Genomic DNA, 12,067 nt, shown 5'->3' with positions numbered 1-12,067 from the left:
CTCTACTCTGCTCATGTGAGACCCACCTAGAGTATTGTGTCCAGTTCTGGAGTCCCTAACACAAGAAAAAAAAAAGGCGTTGTTGGAGCAGGTCCAGAGAAGAGCCATGAAGATGATCAGAGGGTTGAAACGCCTCCACTGTGAGAATAGCTGCATCAGACTGAAGAAAAGGCTCTGAGACCTTATAGCAGCCTTCCAGTAGCTGAAAGGAACCTACAGGAAACCTAGGGAGGAACTTTTTCAAGGGCATGTAGTGACAGAACAAGAGAAAACGGTTTAAAACTGAAAGAGGATAGATTCAAACTAGGTATTAGGAAGAAATTCCGTAGTGTGAGGTTATTGAGATACTGGAACAGATTGCCCAGTGAGGTGGTGGATGCCCCCCTCCCTGGAAGAACATTGTAGGCCAGGCTGGACAGGGCTTTGAGCAAGCTGGTCTAGTGGGAGGCATCCAGGACTATAGCAGGAGGGTTGGAACTAGATGACCTCAAAAGGTCCCTTCCCACTCAAACCAGTCTATGATTTTAACATTGAGTATCAGATTTATGTAACAAATGTACAGAATATTAATTTTGTGTGAACTCAGTAAATTATCAGTTTTAAGACAATAAATTATTTAGCTCTTAGTAGTATACTTGTGATTGTCACTTTCACACTACGATTTACCTTGGTAATTTGAAAATACTATTGCCAATATTCCTCTTAATTCATATAACAGCAAATACTCCAAAGTCTTATATAATTGTTTTGTGTTATTTAAAGATTGTAATCAGTTGTAAGTTTTGTATAAAGTTTGTCTGGAATTTAAATTTTCTCATGTATCAGTAAGTAACATCACAGATTGACTGCCTGAGGAAGAAATACACTGACCCCTAAATTTGTCTTTCACTTTTAAAATTACATTTAAAATTTTAAATGTAAATACACAGAATGCTTTATTTCAATAATCCTAAAATAACATAATCTGCATCTTCATATATTTGTTGCATGCACATTACTTGTACTGCTCTGGCTGACTTGCAGGTTCTCATCACCATTGGTGATGAGACAGAAAACGCTATATCTTGTTTAGGTTATTGCAAATCCCCTCCAGAAGGTGTAAGATACAACTGCAAGGCTAGCCCAGGGAATCTCAGAGAATGGCATAAAAACTACTTTCATAGTTGCACTGCCATCTCTACTCTAGACCCAGCCTTTGAAAAGAAGAGTTATAACTAAATAGCATCCTTTTATGAGCTGATAAACCTGTGAAAATGGCAATGGTTGAATAGAGTAGGGGACATGAAAAGCTTGGATCAACAAAAGAGTTTCCTGAGATAGGTTTTGAGAGAAATAACTATTGAGTAATCAACTGTCTCATGAATTCATACTGAGTTCTTTTTCTCCATGGCTCCTAGATAACTTATTCACTGGTTTCTGCTTAATGATTCATCATTGCTAATAATAAATGAAATGAGTGGGAAAAATAATCAAAGTTCTAAAGAGGAAATGGAGTTTCTAAATTATTCCAATAGATTAGCTTCTAAATTGGCTTGGTTAGCCATTAATTTGGAAAACATTCTCAACTTCTGTCTCAATATTTTTATTCAGGACATCCCTTTACTTCAAGGACAAACACTTCTAAATTTATGGAGATTGGTATGGTAAAACTGTTTTATTAAGCTTTAGGACAGACGAGTTGAGATTACAGCATCTCTGGGTTAAAAGCCTCATCCAGAGTGGACTATATGTTACCAGAGACCCATGAATGACTGCACCTATGAATTATACCTGATCTCTGTTGCTGGAAGAACTGCTAGATTTTTCCATGATCTGCTTAAATTAGAGAGTGTGCCAACTATTATATCAGCTCAAATGTTCAGTGAGCAACTTGCCTTACATCTCCTTTATAGCAGATTTCTCTGACAAAATGGAATAACAGCAGATAAAATGTTACTTCCTATGACAGCAGCAGCAGAAAGTAAACAAATTACAGAATTTGGGCAGCCATTATTACAGTTTGTCCTCTGGTGTAAAATGCATGGAAATACATCTAAGCACTGAGTAAATTCAGGTGCTAAGTTTATGCATGCAAAGAGATATTAAAATGCCAGACAGAGAGTGCAAGAAACTTTGCTATTGGGTTAGTCTAAAACTTTAATGAAAGAAAGATTTGCAAAATTAAAGTAACTTGAAGTCCAGTACTATTTTAATCCTAAATTTGAGCAGGAAAAAAAAAGTGTGATAAGCTTCAAAATATATTTATTTCTCAGAATCCAAGAAAGATTTGGAGCTACATCAAGAGCTTTGGCTTCTTCCTCTGCTGCCTGCTGTAGCTATTGAACATTTTTATTAGAACAATCCCAATATGACAAGGTCAAATGAAGCCTTTTATCAAGACTTATCAAGGAATTCATGCAGAGGCCACATGCCTATCTCAGATAAACCACAAACTCTCAAGCATAGTATCAAGAGCTTAGGCAATATAATATACTTCATATATTCCATCTCACATTTTCTGATATGTGAGCATGTATCAGGACAGTTGTGATTCCAGATTCCATATAGAAGTCCTATTTCTGAAATGAAGGTTTCACAATAACATAATTTACTCATCATCGTGACTACCTGCATCTCTTTCACAGCTTGTTATTATTTCACACTTTATTTCCAAGACAGAAAGAAGGAACACTTCTAAGCAATTATCTTGACACACAAGAAAGATCAGAGTCCAATGCTACATAATTCCTTTATGTTTTCCTTTGCCTTGTAGAAAATTCTACTGCACACAGGAAAGAAACATTAGCATTCTGATAAACAAAAAAGTGGTGGTGTCTGATGAACACACTGTGCCTTTTCTTTGTTCTCTTCACTGCTTTTCCATGGAAATCTTTATCTACAAAGCCTCTAAGTCTCTTACAGAAGACAAAAATCGATGTTGGAGATAGTGAGCTATGATTAGACTCCCATTATAAAGACAACTCAATAATAAGAGTGCAGCAGTTAAAACACCCTGAAGACTGATGCAGGCTACATAAATTAACCTCCTACCCAGAAAAATTCTACGTGATAAGTACTAGTTCTACTCATAGCATTGCCCAGTACATTGGACACCTTTAAAATAACTAAAATATAAACTGCTCATCTGTAACAGAAGTTATTTTTACACAATGACACAATCATGAAACATCACAAAGAACTAAAGTAACTTAGAATACACTTGGCTAGCTGGAGGCACTTTTTACATGTAGGCTGAGGTTAATGAGGACATCTGCTGGCTAAACTAGTAAACCTTTCAAATGGCTCAGTAAAAGGAAGTCTATAAATAAGTTCCTCCTGCCTTCCAGTTGTAGATTATTTCCTTTCGTGTGTATTTATGGAGCTTTTGTAGAGATGCAGTGTTATTTACCTCAAATGCAAAAGAAATTAGACTTTCTGCTACAGTTAGGTACTGCTCAGTGGATTCCAAAAAGCTTTTCCAATACCATGGATACTCCTAACAATTCCTGGATATAAAGATTATGTTTATGAAGAATGCCAGGGTTGCCACTCATTAAATTGGGCTGCCCAGAGCCCCATCCAGACTGGTATTGAACACCTCCAGGGATGGGGAATCCACAACCATTCTGGGCATCCTGTTCCAGTGCCTCACCACCTTTTGGGTGAAAATTTTTCCCCCAGAATCTAATCTAAATCTCTCCTAGCTTAAAACTTTTCCCCCTTGTCCTATCTCCATCAGACCATATAAAAAGTCTGTCTCCCACCTGTTTATAAGCTCCCTTCAAGTGCTGGAAAGACACAATGAGAATCATAGGGGTTGGAAGGGACCTCAAGAGATCATCGAGTCCAACCCCCCTGCCAAAGCAGGTTCCCTACACCAGGTAAGGTGAGGTTTTTCTGATGTCTTCTCCAAGCTGAATAAGCACAACTCCCTCAACTTTTCTCCATGGCTTCCCACGGGCTAGTAAAATATCATTTAAATTGACATTTTGAAACATTTTGAGCATATTATATCTGTATTTTAAATGTATGTAATTAACAGACATTTACTGAAGGCATTATTAGATACTTAAAATAATTTCTTTTATGGGTTGGCATATTCAGAGTTATAAGGCATGTTTTTAACAAAAAGAGAAGGCTTAGTACCCTGAAATAATAAGCAACACAACAAGCTTAAATTTGAATGCAATATTTGACCTTGCAAACAAGTATTCTGCCAATAAAGCTAATAAATGCATCATATCAAAGTCAATTGGGAGTTTCCAGTGTGGAATAAGGTCTGTCCTTGCAACCCTCTGATTAATCTAGGCATGCGTTTATCTGTTCTATCCAAATTACTAACAGTACAAGGTCCTGACTGACATCAGTGTGAAAAGATTGTTATCATATGCCTCTTAAACAGAGTTGCAGAATGATAATTCTTGAGGTTCTTTAATATAACACTATCTTGTTCTCGTACCATTGGTCGAAATTTGTATTTGGGCATGATGGTTCTTGCTGACAACACTGTTTTGTAGAAAAAACGTAGCTGGTGTCTGCAGGTATTGTTACAAGAAATATGGGCCAAAAGAAATAAATATAAATATTATATGGCACAAAGGCAATGAAATACATTCATCACAATCACTGTGCCTCTTCACAGCAATTAAAAATTGTATAGAACTTACTTAAAAATATAAGGTCTTAATTTTGCACAGGAGTGAATTTCTAGGCCCATTATATTAATTCACAAAAGACACTAATTACTAATTCTACTGATTGTTCTTCTGCCTTTCCTTTCATACCAGTTTTAGTTAAGTTAGAGAATTAGAATTGTGCTAGAGAGAGGCAGAATTGCACGTTTTGAGCCCTACAAGAATATATTTTGCTAATTTTGAAAGAAATTTTTAACCTCAAAATATAGCCAAAGATGTGCATGCACACACACACACAAAAAGCAGCAATAGAAAATATACTAAGGTATTTTGTTTTACGAGCAAGTCATGCCCTATAAGGTAGTGATATAACAAAGGATTTAGTACAGAGCAAGAAACCTAATAATACAAAAGAAAATTCCTAGTCTTGCTACTTTGCCATGTAGCTTTAGGAAAACTCTCCAGAAAGTGCTGGAACAATGAGTCATTTACGTTCTAAGCAACAGTCTCACATTTAGTTTTACAGAACAAGATGAGCAGCTTTAGAAAATAATCAGAAAGGAAAAGAGGAAAAAAATCTCCAGGATCTCCTTATCTGTTTAAAGACTGTAGTATACTCAGCTTAGTCAGTACTCACTGCAGCATATACTTCTAACACCATCAGCTTTGTTTTACTACATTTCAATCTCACGTGACTAAGTTGCCAAAAAAAAAAAAAAAGCCCTACAGCTATTCACAGCTATTCTAACTTTGTTTAAAGCATTGCATTACAATAGATGCGGTGTTGGAAATTCATATACTGAAAACAAAAAAAAACAAAAACACGCTGAAGTACAGTAAGTGATCAACATCATTTTTCCAGCAAATTGTTCTTAGATGGATTTTGTTCTGACAAATCAAGCAATAATAATAATACACAAGAACCTAGAAATATCAAAGGGTTGCTTTCCTATTAAAAATAAAAAATAAAAACAAATTCTGATACTTTTCCACCGAATTTCTTTGATTTACAAGGCAAAAATATTATTTTCTGTATATCTGAATGAAACAGTCAAGTGAGCTCCTGTTTTCACTCACCTTCTGAAACCACCTGTTATGGTAACTAAAGCATCTGGTAGAAATGAACACACAGTATTCTTTACAATCAAGCTTACTGCATCCGCTTCTGCTTCAGATACACAGCTAACAAGGTCCTCATAGTAGAGAAACCCTGGAAATCAAAGGTTAAAAATCACTGAACACTCTGTGAAATCATCAAAATCTATATAGTTTTATGTAAGCCTGGTGTGAAATATATAGTCACCTCTCACCAGGAAGTCTAATCACTTAATCTGTACTAAGGACAAGAAAATCCTATCTAATGACAAGAATAAAGAAATGTGCGAATTTGAATCTAAAACTATAGGCTTGTTTTAGAATATATTATGTAAAGAACAAGATCAAAATATATTTCTATCTCCACACCATACCTACAGTCAGTCTCCTGCCTTGGATGTGAAGGAATCACATGCAGAAGTTTCTCCCTTGCTTCACCTTTGTCGTGATTTTCATAAATTACTTTGTTCTTGCAAACAGCAACTACAGTAACACAGCAATCAGAGTAGTAGTAGTATGGGTACCCACTTGCCAAGATCCTGAATTAGGAACCTGAATTAGTCTCACACCCCTACTAGTTCTCACCAATGGCATTCCTGGATTCACTGCTTTCAAGGAAGCTCTTCTTGAAATGATGGGCTCCTACCCAAATATTGCCCCCAGAGGACTGGGGGATATGGAAAATATTACAGCTTTCTTCATGCCTGATCACAGCCCTTGTATGAAAATAACCCAATTCTGCAGCTTGCTTCAACACTTTAATATAAATGTAAAAGAAAGAAAAGAAAGAGCATGCCAGTCTGAAGGATTCTAAGTTGCAAAAATCAAGTTACATGATCATAACATTACATTTTGTTTTCTTAATGTAATCGATGGTTTTCTTTGAAAGAGTTCCTTGACTTAAAGGAATGGCACACAAAAAAATCTTTGGAGAAGCAATGCTGTTCATCTTGCTACGTTAAAACTCTGAAGTTAAGATGTACCAGGATTATGAAGGTAATTTTGTGACTATTTCATCATAAATCTTGATTTATCACTGGAGTACAGCTGACTTGAACAACACAGGCCTCCTCTTGAAAAGCAGTTCTGGGCGTTTCTATTGTTGTTTTTTCACATCCTGGGCAACAGTGTTCCACTAATGGCTTTGTGTATAAAAACGTATTTCATTGGGTATCCATGCAGGTTATTTTTAAAAGATCCATGTTCATAGCTGTTGAATGACAACAGTTTTAGAAGGCCCTATCATACTAAATACTGTTTTGACCTAAGAAGTTAATATTCAAAAGATTCTGTGTCAAGAAGTTGAATTTACAAATAAACTTTATTACCACCACCTCCTCCTCTCAAGTTCTCACAGCATAGAGTTTTTAAATGGCACTTGCACCTTACCCGCTCTCTGCATTTTTGACAGCTTCAGGGTCTTGTCAGCTTTTACCTCTTCCACGGTTCGTAAACCCATTCTGAACCATTTCTCTGATGTCTTCACTCCCACTCCAAATACTGAAGTAAATTGCTAAAGTCAGTGAAAGAAAACACATTTCAGGTATGTCTGAAAGAGAAGTAAATTAACAATGAGTCGCTAACAAGGTGGTTTCACTGTAAAATAGCAGGCAGATTGTATCCTATCCTACACTGAAGACAAAGAGTGTATTACAAATACACAGATACAGCTTCCTTTATTTGTACAGTTATATTCAGCTGATAATTGTTTGTATGTGTGAGTAGTTCTCATTAAAGTGAAATCTACATAATAAGGTAGCATGCCCAGCATCTTTGTATAATTTAATTAAATGTATGCATTCAGTGAAGGTTTGAAAAAAATGACTTAGTTTGTTTTCCTGGAAAATTGAAACATGCAAACAGAATCATAAGTTAGCTGGATAACCTCAAGCCAATTTTATACGTTAGGACGTGTTTTAACACTGGTTGCCTAATTTGACTGAAATTACATGTTTTTATTTTATCCACTACAAGCTATCACTTGTACACATGATGGTGGCATCGCTGTGCTCCCAAGAGATAGGGTAACTGAGAGCAATGAGTCTCAACAGTGCACAGAAAAAGATGTTAAGTACAGGAAGGCAACAGATCTATTTTTATACTATATTCTAAACAATGTAGATGTTTGTAGATCATCCCAGATATTGTTTAGCAAAATGAGAATCAATTTCAATTAATGGAGAGGTCATATCTGTTCACTAGCATATTATTAACAGTCTTAGAATGCTTCAGTCCTATCAAGAGTCAAAGTAAACTCAGTCTTGGAATGCAGATGTCATTGTTTTGCCCATTGTAGGAAAAAAAGAAAAGAAAAAAAGAAAAAAACACATGCACTGAAGTCTGACACAGTGAAGTTTTAGTATGGTCACATTCAATTCATTCTAAAGTCATGTTGTGCACTTATTTCCTAAGAAATGCTGCAAAGAAAAATGGCACTAGTGTAAAGCACTGATGTATGCAGTACATCAACATCACAGATAAACAACAATACGAAAACAAGAGGAAAAACCTTCATACCTACTGAAAGCACATTGTCCTTCTTCACTTCATCTATACAGAAACTCTCAATAACTTCTTTTGTATAATTTAAAGAATAGCTATGCAAGATTTGAACAACTACCACTTTCCACTGAAACTACAATCTCTGAATTCCAGCCTTGCTATTTTGTGTTTTTCTAATTATACTAATTCTTTGGAAGTAATTAGGATAAAGAAAAGAGTGAAAATCTTGGATAATAATAAATATACATTATGTATATAATGGATGAAATTACCTATTCTTTGTCTGAAACATGGTCATTTATGAAAGAATGATTTTAAATACCTTGATTGCTATCTTGTAATTTGTCTGCTAGTGCTTCATTTTCAAAAGAACCTATTACTGGATTTAGAACTACTGCAAGAAATTTAATCAGTATGGAGAGAATGAACTTAAAGTGAAGTTTCACGCAGCTGCCTAATTTTTTAGGAAAAAAAAAAGTATTTCTTCCATAAGATCCACTCACTTTCATTGTAAAGTTGAAGACAGTGCTGAGGGCAGTGTGTAACAGACAGCACAATTCTTCAGTGGTGTACGCAGTAATTCCCATTTTCATTGAATAAAAGTGAATTCTATCAAGTTGATTTCTGCAGGACTTTCATGAGGAAAACTGACCACAACATTCATGTACCCTATATCTAAAACAGACTGTATAACTTATAGCAGTGGTTTGATAACAGTAACACTGAGACCAACAGCGATCTCTAAAGCCATGATCAGTCAAAAGGTTGAGGTTGCACTCAACTAAAAAAAAAGATCCACACAGGTTTGTTGTAACTTGAAAAAAAAAAAAAGGCATAAAACAAATTGGAAATAATAATATGTCCTCTGGTAGGTCTTATTCTATGCCTTAAGAAACTTTCTTAAACTCTGGAGTATAACAAAATAGTTGATCCTCGATTTTTACTGTCATTAATTATTAATTCTGGTTCCTGAATCCTGCTTCACATGAGGATTCTACACCTCTTCTCTGACCATTATTACTGTATCTGAATGTCCTTTCATATCACTGTTATGATTCATAGAGAGCAGAAGTGCCTTTAAATAGCTGAAGCAGGTAATACAGAGGGGAATTAAACAGTCCCATTCCTTTTATTCTCCTTCTGTTGTTTGTTTGTTTGTTTGAAAACACAGGATATTTTTAGAGATTAAAACTGCAGATAAAATCAAAAACATTTGTAGAAAATATTTATATAAAAACATTTTAGAGAATATATAGGAAATGGGATGTGCAGTATTTTTCTAGTTTTCCTGTAACTACACAGAAAATGTGATCATGATTCTGAATCAACAAGACACCTGACAAAGAAATACATCCAAGTCCTCTTTCTTTTGCTTCACACAAAAGAGAAATAAAATACATCTGAGTCTTCTACTTCATGCAGTATTCTCTTAATACCAGAATTAAATGGTATAGTATTACCTCCAACAACCCAACGGGAGTAGAAGTAATGCCAAAACAAACATTGTATTAAACACAAAACAAAGAACACATTACATTTGTTTCAAGGAAAAAAAGAGATTGGTTGAAGCTTAAGAGCAGCTGTGTATGTATCATATTGACCATAAAGGTAGCTGATCTCACAGTTATTCCATACTCTTTTTATTCAAGAACTACTCTTTATATTTGATGTTCCTTCATTATAAAATAGACAGTTGTGTCTATTAGTATGTTCCTTACTGAACAGAAGGAAATATACTCAAATTTTCAATAACAGTAACAAACCTCAAAGATTTACCTTAAATGACTTGTATCGTTCATCATTTAATATGTCTTTGGCTCTAGAACTCTCTCCTTCTTCAATAATCTCCTAAACAGATAAAAGCATTATTTTTAAAATCAAGATGTAATAAAATAATCTAATGGAAAGTCTTATCAATTTGTAAAAACACTGAAAGCACATTTAGCAAGCACATTGTTTTATTCCATCAGGATTAAAATCTGCAGTCCTTTCTGAGAAAGAAAATTACTGAATGATGAAGGAGAAACCGGTACCATGGAATGTATTCCACACTATTTATTTACTCAAAATCACACCCAGAAAGTAGATATTTATCATAAGCTATCAATGTGTTGCTACGAAAATTAAATTTCACTATTTGCTTGAGTTTACTTCTCTTAACAGTAAAAATACTTCAAAACCAGATTTTTGTTTTTCTTGAATGTATAGTTACTTCAATCTCTGATAAGAACAGGAAAAAATAAAGTGAGAAAAATAAGACTTTTTATAACAACAAATAGTCATTCTACTTTCTGTATGGTCATAATCGAATTCCCAGCCCTCAGGTAGTAAGTACAAAGAGCTCTTCAGAGGCTGAACTCTTAACTGGTAGAATGAGGAGGAATAGGAGCCAGAGTGAATCACAACATCCAGCAATGACCTCTGCAGACACTGGAGACACTCTGATCACCTCCTGTTGCAATAGCAGTACCTGAGATGTGGGGTCCTGAAAAGGACAAGAAATAAAGAAAAACGCAGGGAACACTCAAAGTTCCCATAACGATGTAAAGTTCATCCTTCACCTAGATAAAAGGCTGTGATATAATTCAGAGCAAGATAGGATTTAACATTAAAGTACTAAAATATTTACCAGTTTGGCAAAAACTGTACTTCCAATAAAACATTCAGGTGAGAAAAGCCATGTTACCAAGGACAGAAGATGTTATACAAACAGAACCATTACTGTTAAACTGCCACACTCAAATCAGACTGGGTCCAAAAAGGTATGTAACACTCACATTACATTATTTATTTGTATTTATTCATGATTTAACTTTATTCATAAGAGAAAGCATTCTGTTTCAGAACTAACGTTACTATGAAACAATTCAAGGAATAATTGAATTTCTAATAACAAGGATAATATATTGATACTAAAGGAAATAGATGTAGTTGAATAAATACATACAAATAATCAATGCTACATTCTGTGACCTCTAAAAGTAGTTCTGTAAAAGGATTATTTGGCTGCAAATGCAGAGGTATGTTACCTCAATAACATCTCTGACTCTGTCTCCCATGCAGGGCAGCCCCTGTATATCTTTCATTCTGGTTACTGGAAATGGAAGAGATTTCAGCACAGAAGCTGCCCTTAGAAATTCCAGGCTGAATATTTCGTTTTCTTTGAATTCATAATTTTCAGCCATTATCTCAAAGGCATCCTGGGAGAAGGGAGAGAGGGGGTAAAAAAAAGTTAGTGAAAACTTGAAGTGCTCAATACACTCCTTCGAAGGGTTACTTTGTATGCTAATTCAAGAAAGATTTATTTATGATAGCATGAAAAGATGGAGTTAATCACAAAAATTCAGCATCATTATATAATCGCTCTAAGGTGAAAACTTCTAAAGGCTTCCAGCTGATTAGAATCTGGAAGACGAAGTTCTTAATGAGGCTTTGCAAAAAAATCCTCTATTTTTTTCCAACGTTGGAAATTTAAGTGATTTCTTCAGAGATTTTCAGAGTGTACCATCACCGGAAGAGACTTTGTTTATTCAAAATATCTAAAATCCCACATCTGGTGGTTAGGGGATGATCCTGTGCACCATTCAGATGGCACTGTATATGCTAATTGCAAACCATAAACAAAAGCAATTAGGGAGCCTTCTGAAGCTCCTGCATGGCAAAGGGTCTTGCATCCCTGCAGGAGATCCCATTCTTACTCATCAGATTCTCAAGAGTAGCAAGCTGATCCAAGTCTTGAAAGCACCATACATCCTGTTATATTTATGAGCTGCTGAGTATCCTTCCTGTCTTCCAGCTTATTCCTGTTGATCCTTCAACCAATAAGACATTACAAAATAATAAAGAAGTGGCTGTAA

General features: G+C 35.2%; 1 protein-coding gene across 1 annotated transcript in view; it reads right to left on the bottom strand.

The window, feature by feature from the left end:
• Positions 1–12,067, bottom strand: part of DNTT (DNA nucleotidylexotransferase) — a 74,428-nt gene that overhangs the window by 44,519 nt on the left and 17,842 nt on the right. Inside the window, exons 4-7 of the mRNA XM_065746734.1 lie at positions 11,240–11,410; positions 9,987–10,058; positions 7,098–7,221; positions 5,691–5,823 (exon numbers count right to left, since the gene is read on the bottom strand). Of these exons, the coding sequence (XP_065602806.1) occupies positions 5,691–5,823; positions 7,098–7,221; positions 9,987–10,058; positions 11,240–11,410 (500 nt within the window). The remainder of the gene's footprint in view (positions 1–5,690; positions 5,824–7,097; positions 7,222–9,986; positions 10,059–11,239; positions 11,411–12,067) is intronic.

This window comes from Cyrtonyx montezumae, unplaced genomic scaffold (assembly GCF_038088225.1).
Source record: "Cyrtonyx montezumae isolate F1298 unplaced genomic scaffold, pur_monq_1.0 scaffold_4, whole genome shotgun sequence".
Classification (NCBI taxonomy): domain Eukaryota; kingdom Metazoa; phylum Chordata; class Aves; order Galliformes; family Odontophoridae; genus Cyrtonyx; species Cyrtonyx montezumae.
Note: the sequence above shows the minus strand (reverse complement) of the source record. Positions and strands in the feature narration are given on the sequence as shown.